The sequence below is a fragment of the Tenebrio molitor genome, chromosome 8, assembly GCF_963966145.1.
Source record: "Tenebrio molitor chromosome 8, icTenMoli1.1, whole genome shotgun sequence".
Classification (NCBI taxonomy): Eukaryota; Metazoa; Arthropoda; class Insecta; order Coleoptera; family Tenebrionidae; genus Tenebrio; species Tenebrio molitor.
In genome coordinates, this window is record NC_091053.1 from 1,723,601 (window position 1) to 1,744,340 (window position 20,740).

The window sequence follows — 20,740 nt, forward strand, 5'->3', positions numbered from 1 at the left end:
ATTAATGCGGTGCCATCGCCGATGTGATTTTCTCGGTGAAGGTTTACTAAAGTTAAAATTGTTTTCGACGTTTTGGACCAGAATCTCATTACGGACACCTTCCACAAAGTCACAAACAGAAAACTGTCAAAATTATATTTTTGAAAAGAAGAAAGATAAGAAATAAAAAATAAAGAGAATGAGAATTGAAACACACATTTATCAAAATATTTTTATGATAGTAATTAGTTGCACGATAGCATGGCTCGTGACTGGATTATTAAGTTGTTTGCTTATTCGCGAATCCATTTATCAGTGAGACATCTGGTGTGAATTGTGCGAACCGTGCAAAGTCATACTCGGTGGGATTTCAGGGGTTTGTGTTTTTAAAACAAAACGACGATTTAATTGAAATGTATTATTTAAAAATGGCTAAAAATAAGATCCACAAAACAAATTGTTGTTTTTGGGTGTAACACGTGCCGAAAAAACGAACCAGAAACCAAAATATGCTTCAATCGAAAGTGTTTTTGGTGGTAAAGACCGGGTAGAAAAGGAAAGCATGGGAAGGTGCTTTATTAATGGGAAAACCTTCATTTCATACGAACCTTCTTGGAAGGGCCTGTTGGGGGTTGAAGCCGGTTGTTGTTTGGACCTGACGGCGTAATGTTCGAGAAGTAACAAATATTGTCCATGGCAAAACTAAAAAACAACACTGCATTCTACTTAGAGAATAGAACCGGCAATGTTGTATAATTAGAGTTGACTTTTGACATGGGGGAAATAGAAATGTTCGGTTAGGATGGTATCAATGAAATTGAAATGATTTATGTTAAATAAAACAATTAAAATTTCTGGTGATTTGGCACTCATAACAAAAAAAAAAAAATACAATCTGGAGCAATAAAACACTCCGAAAAATGTTTGTAAGTTCCTGATAAACCTGATTTACAATTGCAAAATAGTCTACTTCGACGCTCTTATCTTTAACAGATATGTTAAGTACAGTTTGTATATACAGGGTGTCCCAAGAATGGCGTACTAACGGTGCACTATGGTGTGGAAGATTACCGTAAACGTCAGAAAAATGTTTAAAAAATTCTATTGGACTTATTTGCTCATTTGGCGGTCTCTGAAAGTGGCACTTAACAGGTCAATTATTTCGAAATATATGTATTAAATTGTCATGACAGCTACCTCTAATCGTACATATGATCAAAAAGTACAAGATCATTCACTACCAATATCTATAATAAAGATTTAGAACCTTTGGAAATCGAAAAAATTATTTTAAATCTACTACAGTAACATGCAAGGTAATGATGCACGAGTATATCTTTGTTTATACCATTATTAATAATAATAACAATAATTGATTTTTTTGCCTGAAAATTTTTTCCATATTTTTTTCATGTACATTTAAACAGTAGCGTACTATCAATTTTGACCAAATTTTCAATCATTTGTATCTCGAAAACGAAAAAACTTTTATAAGAAAAATTTTTTGTCAATGACTTCTTCTCATCGTCACCAATTACCGGTTTTTTCCCAAACTTATTTCAGAATCACCCTGTATAGCGACATACCTACTTTTATGCAAATAAATGGTTTGTTGAGAATCTTTTTAATTATTATTTACTTTTCAAATATTCTAGGGTCTAGGATGTTTCATAAATATTAGAGAACCAAGTACGACTTCGGTCAGCTGATTTCTGTGTTCTGTCTACAGTGGCGCCCCCACCGGTAGCCGAAATCTTCAATTGAAAATTATCTGTTTATAAATGTTTTGCAACTGCTGATAAAATCTTAACAAACATATTAACGAACGCGACATCATCATCTGCGATGTCATTATGAGTATAGCCATTAATTCAGGGAACATTTTACGAACATTTTTAGGTTGGCAAAGCTTGATGCGGAATTATCATGCATGTCAGTTTAAATTAGCAAAATGTGTCAAGAACAAGAAGTGTCAAATGGAAAAATTTGACCGTATTTTTAGCAATTTCAAGTATTTCAAGGGGCGTACATGCAAGATTATCTTGATTATCTTCCATATTCCTGTTTTGTGACAGCATTTGGATTAAACAAAGGGCGACTAGATCAATTTTCACTTTTAAAATTAATTCATTACCAACCGTCACAAAAATCCCTAAATCAATTAAAGTAAAAATGTTTGTTTAAAAACGGCTTAAAAAGGACAAATTACAAAAAATAGTAGATATAAAAAACCCGTTTCATAAGACCTCCAAGCACTCATTCTTTAAAATAACTTGTGGCTACGCCACTCGTTTTTTAAACTTGAATTTGTGCTTCTTCAAGACTGGTCTTATGAAACTTGTTTTTTAATACAGGGTTATTCCATATACAGGCTGATTCATCTTTTACCGCCGGTGGCAAAATGACCCTTAAGAATTAAGAAAAAATTATGAAATTTACAGATTTGATTTGTCGAAAAATTTACTTTCAGCCGGTATAATTGATTTCATTTTTTTTTTCTATGAGCAGATATTTATAAAAAACTGTAAAAAAATAATTCATGTTTAAATTTTTGCATCAGAATGTGGCTAATGACGTATAAAATCAATATCTGCAACCCGTTTCGAAAAATCTTTGATAGTTTTTGAATTATATCGATTTTAATGGAAAAATTGCTTTTATTGGTACTTGTTGGCTTTTAGGGTTGTAAATTTTCCTTAACAATGACAACTCTGTAAAACTGACCTGCTTAGGTGAATTTACGATAAAATTTGCAAAGGACCCACTGCTGCGGAAATAAAGAACGTATTGTTAAGATATTGGGACATTATGTCGTAAATCATGAAGCAAATACAAATTTGAATATCAATAATACCATACGCTAAAATTAATTTAACATGGTAAAATTGTGTGAAAATACCTGAGTGTGTATATGCCACAAGATTGAATAAATTAAACAATTAATAATTGAGAAAATGCCAAAATTTGACATAATTAACTTATAAATTCCATTTTTCGATATTATGTGCCTTATGGATAACAAATTAAGTCTGCAAAATATGAAACTGAAATCATAATTTTTAAAGTCAATTTTGCTACCGGCGGTAAAAGATGAATCACCCTGTATATATTACTAGTAATATATACAGGGTGTTAGTAAATGGTTGGAAATACATTTCTGGGTGAATTCCTTATGAAAAATGTGGCTTAAAACCTAAATAAAGTTTTTCGTTAAAATGAGTAGTTTTTTCAAAAAAAAAGAAAAAACAAAAACAAATGAATTCTGGCATATCCGTACTTTTTTTGAAACACTGCTATTTAATAATGGTTTAAAGAAAAAATTTAAACGTGGAACGTTGAATTTTTTAACGTATGTCAAAATCAAAACTAATGCGATTTTAGGCAGACAAATGAACTATGTAATTGGAGAATTTCTCCAACAGTGGACTACATTTTTTTTTTGAGAAAACTGCTCATTTTATCGAAAAACATTATTTAGGTTTTAGGCCACATTTTTCGTAAGGAATTCACCCTGAAATGTATTCCCAACCATTTACTAACACCCTGTATATGGGTTAGGTCAGATCAGGTCAGGTCAGGTCACATCCTGACCCGGTAAAAATGCAACCCAAAAGGCAATTCACCTCATTTTAACGTCAGCCTAATGAATGTCAATTTTTGACAGAAAAATATGTCTCTCAACAAAATTTGATTTAATAACAATAATAAGCAATTAAAATCACAAAAGTAATAGGTAAGTAGGGTCATATCGGTTCAAATACTAAATATGAACGAAAAATGCATGACAGATACGAGTATATCTTTCAAATTAACTTGGATTCCTGATTTAATTTTTAAATACCTCACACAATGAATGCTTTTTAAAGTGTATTTTGGGTTGCATTTTTACCTGGTCAGGCTCGTCATCTTATGTGAATAACCCTGGATACTATTGTACAATTGTGTTGTTGTGTTTTGTACAAAAAGTATCGAAACACAGACACAGAATAATAAATCTTATTGTCTCGACCGAATAGATATCATTTTCTTGTTTACTTGTTCTCCTCTCTGCTGGTACGGCGGTGATCAAAGTACATCCATATTCATAAGTTACCAAAAATGTTAATAAAAACGGAAAAAAACTTATGTTTATTCAGTTACGTTGTACCAGACCCATGAATGATTTTTAATTATTTACCTTGCTCAAAATTAACAATTACAAATTATTTAACTAGCCTTGACGTCTGCATGAAATAGATGACGCAATATTGCATTGCGGCGAATTTACCTCGTCCAAGAGACGGACAATTTCGTCATAATTGAAAACTTACAAACCAAATATTCAAGTGAAAGCAATATAACCTAACAAGAGAACGAAAATGAAAAGATTTGCGCGTCTCTGAACGCGACGTTGTCAAACTTCCGCGATGTTCACAGCTGATTGAGGTTAGAAAATATCTCACTATGATTTCAGCGATTTGTAATAATTTGAATTTGTTTTACGTTCTTGTCTTGGGTTTATTATGGTTAAATTTTGTAAAAGCATCATTGTTATTGATTCATTATTCCGAAAATAAATGTAAACTAGACGTGTAGGTATGAAAAATATCGGAAATCCAAAATCTATCTGGGTTAAAAAATTGCAAATCTTCAAATTTCGTTGATTTTAATATTCAATTACAAACTGCGAATTCCTTTGAGATGAAACACTTCGCTACAGACTTGCAATTACTTTCTTCCGCGGTCCGTCCTTGACACTTTGCTGTTTAATTCGCATGACGCAGATTATCCAACGAAATTCCTGTTATCTTTCCACCGGTGTTAAATAAACATTCCTCCTAGACTAAGTGGCGTTTGCAATAAAAGTAAAGACCGACTATGTGGTCAAGTTGCAAAACAAGAGCAAAAAAATTCACCCAAATTGGGTCAGTGCAGGTGCAATATTTTCAATGAACGAAAACCGGTTGCATTTTGGAAGGTCGCTATCCAAAACTACGATTTTTTCGATACGATACAATCATACTCGATCGCGATGTCGTCCATACAAGACTTCTACCGTGACCAGACCATCTTCCTAACCGGAGCCACCGGCTTCCTCGGAAAGCTAATCTTGGAGAAGCTTCTTCGGACCTGTGCAGTCCAAAAAGTCTACATCCTCGTGCGCCCCAAGCACGACAAGACGTTGCAACAGCGGTTCCACAGCATATTCGACAGTCCAGTGAGTAATTTGGAACTCATTAAGAATCATTTAGATCACGAAATTTTTTTCAAAGCACTTGTTCGAGTAATATTATTCGTTGGCGTCACGGCATCCAGGCCGCTGTCATTATGATCATCATTATCATTATTATTATGATTCTTTCTTGCACCGCCCCTCATTTTTTTTAAGTGCTTCGATTTGCTGAGATCCTCCGAGCCGGACTTCGGGAAGAGGGTGTCGCTCCTGAGCGGCGACTGCAGCCAGCGCTTCCTGGGGCTGAGCGAGGAGGCGCGGCGCCTCATCAAGGAGGAAGTGACGTGCATAATCCACGCTGCTGCAAACGTGCGCTTCGACACCGACTTGCGAACCGCCGTCTATACCAATGTCAGGTCGGTGAAGGACCTCTTGGAGCTGCTGGGCGAGGTGGAGAAGTTGAGGGCGTTCGTGTACGTGTCGACGGCGTTCTCGCATTGTTTCCGCCGGACCGTGGCCGAGGAGTTCTACAAGGTCGACGACAAGCCGGACAAGTTGCTGCAGATGGTCGAGATAATGGACGACAGAATGCTGAATGTCATGACTCCGCAGTAAGTGAGGTCGACGGGTCTGGGCGCGGGTCGAGGTTGGGTGACCGAGTCTGATTGCAATAATTGCACTTGCAGTTGTTACCAGTCATGAAATGACATAAACCCTCCAGGGTTTATAATATCTGCTAGTACTACCTCCTCACTGGTGTTTTTAACGAAACGTGTTAGCATTTTAGGTGACTGGCCCAACACCTACGTCTACACCAAAGCTCTGGCAGAAGAACTGATCCGAGCCCACAAGCAAACCTTCCCCGTGGTGGTCGTACGTCCAGCCATTGGTATTCCCTTAATATGTTTCTTTTCGTTTCCAAAACAAAACTGTTGCAGTCACTTCGACCATAACCGAACCTCTTCCTGGCTGGATCGAGAACTTCCACGGCCTCGTGGGCGTGATCCTTGGCGTCAGTTTAGGCGTCCTCAGAAGTCTTCAGCTTCGCCAAGACGTGGAAGCTCGAATGGTCCCAGCTGACTTGGTTGTCAACAACATCCTGGCAGCAGCTTGGGCGATACAAAAGTATGCCAGATCTTTGTCATTATCGATCTAGACCCAAGGTTTCAGGTCAGAGGGCGGCGACTCCATCCCGATCTACAACTTCACCGGTTGCAGCGGGAGGTTGTTGACTTGGGGTCAGTATGGTACTGCTGCGGGGTCATTCTTAACCCAGATATTCCAGGTGGTTTGATCAAAGAGTTCAAGAGGTACATGTATGTGTACCCTTTGAGCAAAACCGTTTGGTACCCTTTTGTCCAGACGTCTTCCTACAAACTAGTCCATCAGGTTCGGGTGTTCTTCTTCCACACTCTCTTCTCGTACTTTGTGGATTGTATGCTCTTCATGGCAAGGAAAAGACCGATGTGGGTATGACGTTTTACCAGTCAGAAGTGTTGTTACTGGTTTTGCAGGGCGGTAGAAAAATATAGAAAAATCAACAAACTGGTCGATGTTTTGGGGTACTTTACGGTACGCTCGTGGAATTTCCAAAACGATAATGTTCAAGCTTTGTGGAAGAAAATGAGTGAAGATGATAGGAAGATGTTCAATTTTGACATGAGGGATGTTGATTGGAGTAAGTATTCTGAAAACAGTATCCTGGGAGGTCGTCTCTACTTAATGAATGATTCTTTGGATAACGTGTCCAAATCGAAGAAGAAGATGTATTTCTTGGCAATAATTCATTATGTCTTCATTGCTTTGATGGTCTACGTGCTGTACAGGCTCCTATCGCCGGTTGTACAAATGTTTCTGTAAATTCTTCCTGACGAAGAAATCAGAAATTTGGCAGTGGAGGAATGAAGAATTTGTATTTATTTATTGTTTTATTTTAAATATCGAGGCATTATTTATACGTAAACCATGAATGTAATTACAATACAAATAAATAATAAAATTGTTGTTGTTTGAAATCAAAATCCTAAGAACAAAATAACAAAAATTAATCAACTGTGAGGTTGTGAAGAAATTGGTCATTACCTTCTCATTAAAGAAGAATTTGTCAATGGAAGAATGAAGTAAAACATGTGAGGGGGAGGGGCACCAATTGAAGAAGAAAAAGTTCTAAATGAAGAAGAGCAGTTTGTAAGTGAAGAAGAAAAAGTTCTAAATGAAGAAAAAAATATTCTGAGTGAAAACGAAAAAGTTCTAATCCATCATGGGATTAAAGCCTTCTGATTTGGTCCCATTACCTTCCCCTTCTTCAATTCTTTGTGTTTTGATTCCTTTCCTTGACAATCTTTCCAACAGCTACAAGAAGATCTTTAACTTCCACATGAGAAGGTTCGACTGGAAGTACTTGAAGGGGGGGAGCCATCTACTTGACGAAAGACCCTTTGGAGACGGTGCCCAGTGCTAGAAAGAAGATGTACCTACACCTTCTTGGCCCTAGTGATGTACTTCTTGTACTGCCTCTTCGCGCCTTTCGTGCGCGCTTTCTTCTCCCACCTCCAGTGTTGAATTATCCCAGCTCAGCCAATGGTCGCCGCAAGCTCCTTACGCTAATATGTGTAGTGTAATGGCCGTCGCCGCTTGAAATATATAGCGAGCTTAATTTACAAGCGTGTGGTTACTTTTGTTAGATGGTGCGTGAAAATGTATCGTCGGTATAAATCAGGAGGGTGCAGTCCTTGAACCTGGTATTTTTTTGCAGTTTTAATTAAACGCAAAAATATCCGGTAATTGGAGTGGACCGGGGTGCGAGCAAAAAGCTCGTTCATATCCATATCGGGAAAAATTAATTTCCAGCCAGCTTAACAGCTTTCGGACACACTTGCGGTCTAATAAATTCCGCCGACATTCCGCTATGTTGCTGCGGTCTTTTCAGGCTTGGTAATATTGTCACTGACGGGACGTTTGAAAGTGACTTAACGGTTTCGTTCTATCACTTTGAGCAAGTTAGGCCGAGACGAAGAGGCTTTCAGCATAATTAATAAGAGGAACGGGACGGAGGCGGCGAGCGAGAGGCGATCTTCGGCGGAGGCGGCGAATCTACACTGACAATTGTAACAGACATTGTGGCGCAAGAAGGCACAAGTTATTTCCAAATGTGTACAGTGTTTAAACGGGACTTAACTAGTATAGTTTGAAATTATTAGAGAAGTTATCTGATTTTGTCAACCTATTTCGACCCGAAACACTGAGCTGTGTTACTCCTACGTGAAAATGATCTGAATACTTTTGGTAGATTATTAAATTCTGAACAAATTTCGCCATGAACAAAATTTCGGTAGGACTAATAGTTTTCATGATAATGCGATTAGAATTAGATCGCGCGACGCGACTAGCGACTGATCGCTTCAAATAACGCCGCACAGTTGACGCCGCGCTGTTGCTAAACCGACGATTAGATTTTCAATTTGTTTAGATGGTTTTGTAGCGAATACAATTGTCTTTCAAATGGTGGTAGAAAAGTTGACATTGCTCAATAATTGCCAAAGTTATGGACGTTTAAAATTGACTCTTATCGATCCGCTATGTTGAAATCACCGCGGTGAGATTTTTTCCCGGGAATTTTTTACTTTACTTCAAATTAAAAAAAAAAAAACAACTCAATTAAGAATTGAAGTATAGATTAAACGGTGTCTCGATAATTACATAATTTTAAACATTTCGCAAGTTATAAACGCTGAAACTCAGACATTCTTTTTATAAGTTTTATCATTAATTTTGATAGAAAAAAATCTTTTAAAGATTGCCACAGATAAATTTAACACTATTAGGTATTAGACGAGTTTTATCAATGGAAATTTGAAATAACTAAATTACATTTTGCGTATTATCCTTAAACATTATCGATTTAATTATTTTTTATTCGTTTAGAAGCTTTCGACAAATAAGTATCGGTATTAATTGACTGCAATTTATCACAGTCCTCATCAATACATCATTTTATCTGAAATTCAATTCCCAGTGGGCTCTAAGGAGATTCTTTTAAATTTAGAGTGATATTAAATAACTGCCACTAAAAATGTCACAGAGATGAAAAAATCGTAAGAAAAGTTTTATTCAAATAAAATTAATTTGGTAAGTCCTACGCGAAATTGACTTAAACATCTTTGGTAGCTTGTTTCATTCTAAACCAATTTTCTTACACGAAAATTTCCGTAGGACTAACAGTTTCCAAGATAATGCTGTCAGAATGTTAGATAGCGCAACGCGACTAGCGACTAATCGCTTCAAATATTGCCGCACAGTTGACGCCGCGCTGTTGCTAAACCGACGGTTAGATTTTCAATTTGTTTAGATTGTTTTGTAGCGAATACAATTGTTTTTCAAACGGTGGTAGAAAAATTGACATTGCTCAATAATTGCCAAAGTTATGGACGTTTAAAATTGACTCTTATCGATCCGCTATGTTGAAATCACCGCGGTGAGATTTTTTCCTGGGAATTTTTTACTTTACTTCAAATTAAAAAAAAGAAGAGTCAATAAAGAATTGAAGTGGAGATTAAACGGTGTCTCGATAATTACATAATTTTAAACATTTTGCAAGTTATAAACGCTGAAACTCAGACAGTCTTTTTATATCTTTTATCATTAATTTTGATAGAAAAAAAATCTTTTAAAGATTGCCACAAATAAATTTAACACTAGTAGGTATTAGACAAGTTTTATCCATGGAAATTTGAAATAACTAAATTACATTTTGCGTATTATCCTTAAACATTATCGATTTAATTATTTTTTATTCGTTTAGATGCTTTCGGCAAATAAGTATCGGTATTAATTGACTGCAATTTATCACAGTCCTCATCTATACATCATTTTATCTGAAATTCAATTCCCAGTGGGCTCTAAGGAGATTCTTTTAAATTTAGAGTGATATTAAACAACTGCCAGTAAAAATGTCACAGGGATAATGTCTAGGGATAAAAAAATCGTAAGAAAAGTTCTAATCAAATAAAATTAATTCGGTAAGTCCTACGCGAAATTGACCTAAACATCTTTTGTAGCTTATTTCATTCTAAACCAATTTTCTTACACGAAAATTTCCGTAGGACTAACAGTTTTCACGATAATGCCGTCAGAATGTTAAAAAGCGCAACGCGACTAGCGACTAATCGCTTCAAATATCGCCGCACAGTTGACGCCGCGCTGTTGATAATCCGACGACTAGATTTTCAATTTGTCGAGATGATTTTGTAGCAAATAAAATTGTCTTTCAAATGGTTGTAGAAAAATTGAGATTGCCCAATAATTGCCAAAGTTATGGACGTTTAAAATTGACTCTTATCGGTCCGCTATGTTGAAATTACCGCTGTGAGATTTTTTCTCGGGAATTTTTTAGTTCACTGCAAATAAAAATAAACAAGAAGTCAATCAAGAATTGAAGCCTAGATTAAACGATGTCCCGATAATTACATAATTTTAAACATTTCACAAGTTGTAAGCGCTGAAACTCAGACATTCTTTTTATAAGTTTTCTCATTAATTTTGATAGAAAAAAAAATCTAGTAAAGATTGCCACAGATAAATTTAACACTACTAGGTATTAAATCAATGGAAATTTGAAATAATTAATTTCAATTTTGCATATTATTCTTAAACATTATCGATTTAATTATTTTTTATTCGTTTAGATGCTTTCGGCAAATCAGTTTCAGTATTAATTGACTGCAATTTATCACAGTCCTCATCTATACATCATTTTATCTGAAATTCAATTCTCATTGGGCTCTAAGGAGATTCTTTTAAATTTAGAGTGATATTAAACAACTGCCAGTAAAAATGTCACAGGGATAATTTCTAGGGATGAAAAAATCGTAAGAAAAGTTTTAATCAAATAAAATTAATTCGGTAAGTCCTACGCGAAATTGACCTAAACATCTTTTGTAGCTTATTTAATTCCAAACCAATTTTTTTACACGAAAATTTCCGTAGGACCAACAGTTTTCACGATAATGCTGTCAGAATGTTAGATAACGCAACGCGACTAGCGACTAATCGCTTCAAATGACATCGCAAAGTGAAGCTCTCCACTGCTAAATCGACGATCTGATTTTCAAATTCTGATACATGGTCTTGTATCGAATAAAATTGTCTTTAAAGTGGTGACAGAAAAATTGAGATTGGTCAATAATTTCAAAAGTTATAGATGTTCAAAGTTGACACTTGTTTGTCATGTCTGAAAAAATTATGAAATTTTTCACCGAGAATTCGTTAGCAACGGTTCAAATTAAAAAAAAAAACAATAAAATCTATTAAGAATTGAATTCCTGATTAAACGATGTCTAAATAATTAAATAATCTCAAATATTTTTCAAGTTATGAACGCTCAAACACAAACAAAATCGATTTAATAATTTTTTCTTCGTTTAGATATTTTTACCACTATTATTTGACTGTAATTTATCATCGTCCGTATCTATATACCATTTTATCGGGAATTTAATTCTGAATACATTCCGTGTGACTTTTTGAAAATTTGGATAAAGAACTGGCGACAAGAATTTCTCATGAGTAGTTGCAACAGACATGACATGTAGTACCAAATTTGAACATCTATAACTTTTGTAATTATTGAGCAATCTCAATTCTTCTTGCACCAATTTAAAGGTAATTGTACTCGCTACAAAACGATGTACCACAAGCTGCAAATCAATCCATCAGTTTAACAACAGGCAGCTTTAACTCTGCGGCGACATAGAACCGTTTATTCGCTAGTCGCGTCGCGCGACTGGATATTCTACGGGCTTTATCTCGAAAAGTATTAGTCCTATCGAAACTTAGTACAAGACAAAATTTGTTCAAAATTTAATAAGCTACAAAAAATATTCAAGTCGTTTTCATGTAGGACTAATAGAAATAGAATTAGACTGGAAAAATGACAGGTCTTGTTAATCAACAAACTGATAATGGATTCGACGTTTGAACTGTGAAATAAAATGTCCTTTTGTCTTAATCCCTTTGAGTGGTGACACATCTCCTGGTGTTAACAAAGTGCATTACGGCAAAGCCGCAGTACAGACAACCCATCATTGAAATGTACCGCGCTGACCACCTCATAAAGCATTCAGTCTGGATGTATTATTGTTCGACAATAAAACGGGAGAATATTAATAATTCAGTGCAGCGGCTGGCATGACAGTTTTCATTCGGTTTGTCCAAGAGCACCGTTAAACTCAGCCACCGTGTTAAGTCGCGCTTAATTAAAGCTGTCTGCATTAGATCCTCCGCAGCAAAATTATTCCAAAAACATCCCATTTTTAATTAAAACCGGACGGTTTTTCGTCTGGCCCCACAAATCCATTACACAACGAAAAACCAACTCACGTTATCCGATCGAGTGTTGTTTTTACGTAGTTTTGAAATTGTGGAAGTTGTGATGTAAGCGGATCCCGAATGGGAGTCTTCAAAGTAGCGATATCGTGTGTTGTACGATGGGGTGAGGTTCGAGAGGCTTTAACTTGCTTTATGGCCGTTATAAAATTTTCAGCTTGTTCTTTGATTATTATTATTGAAGGAGTTTAGTTTTTCAACTTTAGCGCACCTGGGGACCTTGCGAGGCGATTTTTTATCGGAATCTGCCCCACACGCCGGTCGCACACGACAAACTCCTCAAAAAATATTTCCTGAGGGTTCCCACCCAGATTCTCGTTTCCTTATTATCAAACTAATTAATCTTTTAACATCCTCGAAATTGTGCCGCCTCGCCCGCAAGCGCCCTCGGCGACAATTTTTCTCTAGGTACGTTAAAGACTGATTTAGTGGCCTTGATGTACAAACAACTATCATAATTTGAGTGATTTTTTTTCTGGGACAATTCGTCGTGAGTCGTTTATTTCGCAGCTGTTCAAAATGCAAACGGTATTTTACGTACGTTTGCCAGTCGAGAGCACTCGAGATGGTCTAAAAATGAAAAATACATAATCCTCTCAATCTCGAAGCTCTATTCTTTAAAGTTGAGTGTATAAAATTGCAAAACCGTCAAATCTGGAATAGTTTCAATATATCTCGCTGCGAACATTTTCCCAACCCTATTTGACCTCCCGGTGTATTGATCAACGAAACGAAGTGCATCGGAATTTGCTCCGGTAATAATTTTTCAAGGAACCGGCAACGTGTTGTAATAATAACACCGAAGTGATACATTATCGGCAAGTAGCAGGGTAAGCGAAATCGGGAAATGGCCGCACTACATCACAGAACTAGTGTAGTGTGAAAGGTGGCGGACAGTTTCCAATTCGATAATCTCGGGGGCTGGACACGACACAAATGGAAAAAATAAGGAAGCAACACTGTGGATGGCGGAAGTGGGATGCGGGCTGCAAAGATCTGTCACTGAAGAGGGTATTGAGAATTACAGAAACAAGATCTAACAGTGAATGTATTTAAAGAAATAAAATATCGTTTTATTTACCATCATTTTATATTTTTTTATACAATTTTACGATTTATTCTGGGATATTGCGTGTTTCATTCCCTTACTAGGAAGGCGCAGCTTGCTGCGCCATAGGCTTTTCAGTGCTGTTTCAGCCGCAATGGACGGAAGGTGAATTATGGGTGCGCTGAAGATGGCCTTGGAAGGACTGATAGGTGTACATTTACCCATATCAAGACGATGGTGTGGTCAAACCACTGAAAAAAACTCACACCTGGTCTGGGATTCGAACCCCGGACCTTCCGAGTGCAAAGCGGAATCGCAACGCGCTTGTCCACCGTTGCTCGGTAAATCAATTCTGCTGATTCTTCTTCCCGTGTAAACTACATTAAATAACTATTTACATTTTCGTTTACACATTTTACATATAGGATGTAATGAATCGATTTGTACCAGACATCAATTTTTTATGCTTTTTTGCTTAGAATTACAGTAAACGTCTGTAAACTTTGCCGAAATCGAAAAGTCGTTTTCTAGGTTAACAACAGCATATCGTTGACGTTTCTTTGACATTTCAGCAAAAAAGGAGTGCAGCTCAAGTTGCAAGCTTGGTTTGATACACTTCAAAGAAAACCTAGATGTTTACTTCCGCGTTTTGCTTTTTGACCAAACTGTTTACAATAAGTACAATAAGTTTCCAGTACATTTGAGGCCAAAGATGAAGTTGCCTCCTCGTCGACCTTATCTGTCGGTGTTCGCAAATCCCCACCTGACCCATGTCTGTGATTATTGGCCTCTAATGGTCAATTCAATCTAACATAAGCTTCACAAATAGACGTCCGCTTATTCGGAATGGACAATAATACAACCGGATTAACATCATATATATATTCTATGGAACAGGGCGAATATTGTGCCAAGTGTTGTTTAATTACATTGAAGCTGGAATTATTGGATTAGTCGATCCAACGGCACCGGCCAAATAAATTGTTATGACAGTGGACCGAATTACCAGGTCCGGACTGCGCTCTCACAACTTGATTAAAAAAGGGCATTGTGGGCGATGGCGTATTCTTCGGGGTAAAGAGCTGTCGAAGGCAGACGGTCGCCTGAAAAGAAACGCAATTTCGGCGCATAATTAAAAATTATTTCTCAATTCGTGCACGAGCAATTATTTATTAGCAGGGGTGGGAAGCATCGATCGCGCCCCCGTTTAAGATGCGGCGGGGTAATATTCGCAAATTCGATCAGGTGCATCCCTCGGTTAATTTTCCTCTGTGAATGGGAAGTCTGGCTTCGATTACTGGCCGATATAATCCCGGAACCCTTGTGGTTTGTTTTCAGATTGAACACCACCACGGTGAACGCTTAATCCGACTAGGGGTTGTAAGCCGCGTCTCTGATGTATCACGGCTACTGTATGGCGACATAATCATATAAGCCGGCGCCTGTGCCTGCAAATTTACTCAGTCTGGGTAAAAAGGCAACCAGGGGGCAGCTCCTTGATGGAAGCAACCAGTCACACAGGCTAGGCTGACGCGGCGCTGTGTACATACTCCTGCAAGTCACGCGAAATTGGAATATTTCACGGCGCACTTACTAGAAAAAGTTCATTTTTAAATAATTTAATTTCAAGAAGACTTTCCCTGTTTCTAAAGCAACACATGCTAACAAAAGTCTCTCTTCGAGTCGCAAAAATTTACAGCCGCCATTACAAATAAACAATTTATACAACACAGTTACGATCGCTAAAGCCGGTTTAGCGACAGTAAATAAATTAGAGAGAATTTAAGGCGTTGCAAACTTCCTGGCGCAACTATTTCCTGCCATCCAGTCGTAACCTCGGGAATCATTAAAATCTTATTAAGTTAGTGATTGAAAGCTTAAAGTAATGGAGGTAGGTTGAGGTACTAAATTATTCCGCACTGATTTCCTTCCTATACCAAGTTGAAACAGAAAACTTTTGATAATCGAAAACTAACCGAAGTTCATTATTTAACCCGGACACGTAAGTTGCTGGCGGTGATAAATCAAGCCGGCAAAATAACACAACTTTCAAGGAGGTCCAAGAATAAATAACATCATTGGAAATAATAGCAACAAATATTTTGGCATAATCTGGGACCCACTGGGCACTCTTGAGCCCTCCGGGGATTCCCATCGATCGTGTTGCTCCTGGGGTAACAATTTTTTCAAATCTCTCCAAGCGCTGGATCCCAAAAAACTTTTTTGAAAAAATCTTCTTCCAATGAACATCTTCGCCGAAATCTGTCTATTTCTCTTGTGCCCCAACTGGATTCTGTTGAGAAAATTCTCCAAAGCTCCTTCTGGAATCTTCTCTATCAAATTCCCTTCCAGCTTGACCATTTGCAAGTCTTGTTGGTCATTGAACCACTGCGAATCGAAGCTCCTGAGTTTGTTATTCCCCAAACTCAAGACAAACATTCTGCAAAGTGTTAAGGCTTTATGAAGTTCCGTCAGATTCGAATGATCAAAAACTCCACCTTTCACTTCTTCCAGTTTCTTCTTTAGAAGTGCCAAGCTTGATATGCGTGGTAAGTTCTTCACACAGACGGATCCATGGGAGGATTTAGAGAGAGATCTATATAGATAGCAGAGGAGAAACAATGATAGATTACAGAATAGTAAACGAAGAACCATAGGAAAAGAAGGAGGCAGTAAAGGAGTTAAGGGAATGGAAAGAGATAGATTTCTAGAAGCGAAAAGAAGATACTGAGAGAGGTGTAGAGAGAAGAAGAAGCACAAGAGGAAGAGGGAGGAGAAAGAGATAAAGGAAATAAACGGATAGAGAAAGAAAAAGGAATTAGTGAGCGAGGAAACAACAATGCAAGAATGGGAAGGGGACTTCATGAAATTGCTGGAAGGGAGAAAGGGAGAAGGAAAGACAGAAAGAGAAATCTAGAAGAAGCAGACGGCGTAGTAGTAAACAAAGAAGCATGAGAAAGAGTAGAAGCATTCAGAATAGGAGAAAGAGTCGGATCGTCTCCCGCTAGAAATAAGTATAGAAGAAAGGAACCATGAAGAAAGGGGAAAAGGAAGAGCAAATGAGGAGCAGAAGAAGGTGACAATAAAAATATGAGATGAACAAGGAGTAGAAGAGTATAGGAGAAGACTGGAGAAAGTCAGATTTCAAGAGCAGAATGTAGAGAAAATGGCGGTAGAATTGAAAGAAGTAATTGAAAAAGCAACGACAAAAAAGGAGATAACAGTCAAGGGAGCAAAAGGGACAGGAAGGAAAAATGAGTGGTGAATTGAAGAAGGAAGAGTAAAGGCGTTAAGAGAATGGAAGAGGAGGAAGATTAACAGAAATAGTTTCCTAGAAGCGAAAAGAAGATACAAAGAAGAAGTAGAAGTGGGAGAGGGAGGAGAAAGAGATGAAGGAAATAAGAACAGAGAAGGAGGTATGGAAATACATAAACCGAGAGAGAAAGAAAAAGGAATCAGTGAGCGAGGAAACAACAATGCAAGAATGGGAAGAGGACTTCATGAAACTGTTGGAAGGGAGAAAGAAGGAAGGAAAAGCAGAAAGAGAAATGAAGAAGAAGCAGACGGTGCTAGAGGAAACAGAGGTAGATTAAAGATGACTAAATGTTGTAAAAGTGTGATCAATAATATTCTTGGGGACTTGAGGATTGTAGCGACGAGTGTAGCGATGACTTTGGCAAGAGGCGAGGTCACGCGGTTATCGCCACAGGATCCCCTCCACCCAACAAATAGAAAATTCCTTGAGTCACGTCTCAACGTCTCGACTAGCAAGTTCGCATCTTAATTTAATCCGGTGCATAAAAGTAGCCTTTAGGGCAAGTGTCGCATTTCCATCAACCATCCGAGCATTGTTTGTTTGCGAAATAAAATTTGCTTTGTCTGTTACTCACTCACATTTTCGTATCGCTTTCGGGTCCCCGCGCATACTATCGATATTTAATCATTTTCTTAAATTAAATTTACCTTGCGACTCCACGTGTTTGTCTTTTATCAATTTTGTTTGTGTGTTTCGATGGTGGCGTTCGTTTTGTTTTTACGGGAAATGCGAGAAATATTTTTACTACCTACGTAACTTCATCCCTCGCCTTCGACTCACTCAACCTGATTTATATGTTTTCTTTATTATTTGATATATGGCATTTATATCACGTCCATAAATTTTTCTTTATAGTTTAGGATAAACCAGATAATAAAACCGGAAGAATGGAACACGGTTTGTTAAACCTGAAAAACAAAAATTTATTTCTAAGTGGGACAATCGATTCAAAACACCAAAAACTACAATTTGTTACAGTTTCCTGAACATAGTTTACATCAACGTTTTAGCTTGACGTACACAAAGCTGTACACTATTTTGCATTAGAATTACATCAATACATCCTACTGCAAGCACCATGCGATGGTCTTCCAGGAGAATGGCGATGTAATTTGCGATGCAGCAACAGTTCAGTAACTCTCATCAGAGAGTTTATACAAATAAATAATAATAATAAAATGTTGCCTAATACATGATTATAGCGTAACAAATAACTGCACTTGCTCAAATGTAACGGCTTTGTAGCGTAATGTCGACAACGGAGGCAATGGAAGCACTGCCTCCCCAAACGCAACTGCAAAGTAATGACATTTTTTTCAATATTCAATTTACTATTTTAAATTATCATTATGTGTCATGTAAAGCTAGAAACGTTTTAAATAAATAAAGATGATCGCTTTGTTAATTTTCTGATTGTTGACGTACGTAAAAACGCGCGTAAACAAGGCCGGAGGCAAACTATAGTTCTGCCTCCGTCAAGATACGAGGTGCGTTATTTTTAATATCAGGTGAAACAGTATCGTAAACCTTTGACGTTGTCCTTAAAGGACTCGAATGTAATCGGTCAACCCTTCCCGTTTCTATATCCGGCCCCAAAAAGGATAAAACCCCTTTGAGAATGATTTGTGATTTTTTCCAGTCGGTCGTACAAAATTGTTCGTTACTCTCACGCTTGGCCAATCGCCATACCGGTTTGTTTCTCTACAAAAATTCTATTTGCACATGAAGCGTGAAAAACTCGTCGGCAGAGTTTGTGAACTTGTATCACCAATATCCTGTATCCTGTTTGAAGCTATTACGGCGCTGCCATCAAAGAATGAAGATGGAGTTAAGTTGGTAAAGCAATTTTACTTTGTTCCGCACAATGTCAAGCGACGTCTAGGAAATTTTAATTTCGCTTTGCCATTTTGTTATTAATCAGGACCGTACGAATCGGCGATAAATCATGACGCGCACGATCACAAAAACGAAAACTCTACAGATATTTTATATTTCGCTCATGAATTATGATTATGGAAATGGCGCGAAATAAAATTATTTCCCTTGTATAAAAAAAGAATTTAACGGTAATAACAGTTTTGGTAAACATCACCTTGCTGCAGGGATAAAAAAGGTGATAAATTTGTAGGGAGTTATAAAAATTCCAAACGTTTTTTTATTTCTCTTCGTTACTGCTATGGTGTCGGAAATTTATTACGTAATAAAATTATTTCTGTGTAATCCTTGTGCAAATATTGCGCTTCTGTCTGCTAGATGTGACTGTCTTTTTTACAGGATTGGCCGAGTCAAAGCGGGATCGTAGTTTGCGCAAAAAATTAAATAATTGGATTGTCGCACTAGTGCTGAATTATCTCTAATTTCACATTCAAATAAAACTGAACTGTCAACGAATCATCTTTTGATGCATTCGATCGATCGCATCACATTTCGAACAAACATTGCATGCTGATCAAATCATAATCCGCTATTTAGTTTGGTAATAATGTGCCATCATGCAGAAGAGCGTACATCCTTGTTTAATTTGCAACATGCAACGTCAGGACAGTGGCGGCTTGCTTAACAACAACCCCCACGAGATAATCTAAAAGTTTTAGTAAATTTTGAGCGTACGCCCAGTTCAGAAGGATGAGCGCGCCGCGAAGTGCTCCAATTTCGCGTGACTTCCAGACACATACTTCGATTCACGCAGATCCGCCCCTGAGCTGCCGTGTTTCGCTTGTTCCAAAAAAGACAAGCGCGCGTCCCCAGAAGATGAGTTACGAGCTACGTTCTCAAAAAACCCGGAAATTATGACCATCACAAAAGCAATGCGGTCCGGAAGCTCGGTTTGTCCTTACACCATTTCCGCAATTAAAATACGAGCCGTCACCAGTAAAAACAAGTCAGTCGGCGGCGCGACCGCCAACTTCCCATTTATTGGTTCATATTTCAAAAATAAAACGATGAATCTCGGCCGGTGTGGAAGTCTTTAAAGTTAACAAAAATCCGACGGACGAATGGAGAAAGCCGAGACGAAGAAATAATTGCCGAGAACGGAAGCCATGATTACGGGCGCAGGAAATGGACCATTCGGTCTAATTTGATTTATAAATATAATCAAACAAGGAACGGTTAATATTTTTATGGGGTTGGAGCACAAAAGAGCGCGCGGTTTCACTTCAGGAAGCAGATTGCGAAAGCAATCGAAGTGAGTGGTGCCTCGAAATGGCTGACGAGAGTGAAGTGCAAAGTCTATTACAACACAATTGCACACAAACTACTTTTTTAAATCCAGTACGTGGGGATTTTTAAGTTTTTGGAACTTTTGTTTGTCAGTTTGTTTGTGCGCTATACACTCAAAAACCAGTTGATCGATTTTTCTCGAGTAGAGCTCGTTCGAAAGGAAAAACTCTTGGTTGTGTTTTGCAGTTGATCTCGTTACGATGTGACGTCAGAGACGGGAGTAGTGATGATAAACGTGTGCGCGGTGCGCTTGAGCGCATGGAAAATACTACTGCGGAGGAAGAAAGAGTGTTGTGTTTGTTTCTGGAGGAACCCCTTGACGTCGTCACTTTCACGTGTGGCAATTTGTCCCGAAGCAGACGGGACAAGGGGACAAGACTCGTCGCTTGGAATATTAATAATGTTTTACGTCACCGGTACCCAGACGGGAAGCCGTAATTAACATCCGTCTGCACGCGGTATGTAATCGAATCCTAAGAGGGTAAGGGCGTCTGGGGAGGCTCGAAACGTAATCCGTAAACCCTCCATTGCTAATAGAATCAGAGCCGGCGTTGATTGCCAGTCGCAGTCGAACTGATGTAAATAGAAAAGCCGCGAACTCGCCGAGAATTCAAATTCAATTAACAAATGGGCGATTGTC

General features: G+C 37.8%; 1 protein-coding gene across 1 annotated transcript; it reads left to right on the forward strand.

Annotated features, from left to right (window-relative positions):
• The first annotated feature begins 3,845 nt into the window (after positions 1–3,845).
• On the forward strand, positions 3,846–7,135 carry LOC138136420 (fatty acyl-CoA reductase wat-like). Its single transcript, XM_069055611.1, has 7 exons — positions 3,846–5,176; positions 5,348–5,742; positions 5,911–6,020; positions 6,070–6,256; positions 6,302–6,369; positions 6,417–6,597; positions 6,646–7,135. Exons 1-7 carry the CDS (start codon positions 4,991–4,993, stop codon positions 6,989–6,991), a joined length of 1,473 nt encoding a protein of 490 aa, XP_068911712.1. The 5' UTR covers positions 3,846–4,990; the 3' UTR covers positions 6,992–7,135.
• Positions 7,136–20,740: the final 13,605 nt, after the last annotated feature.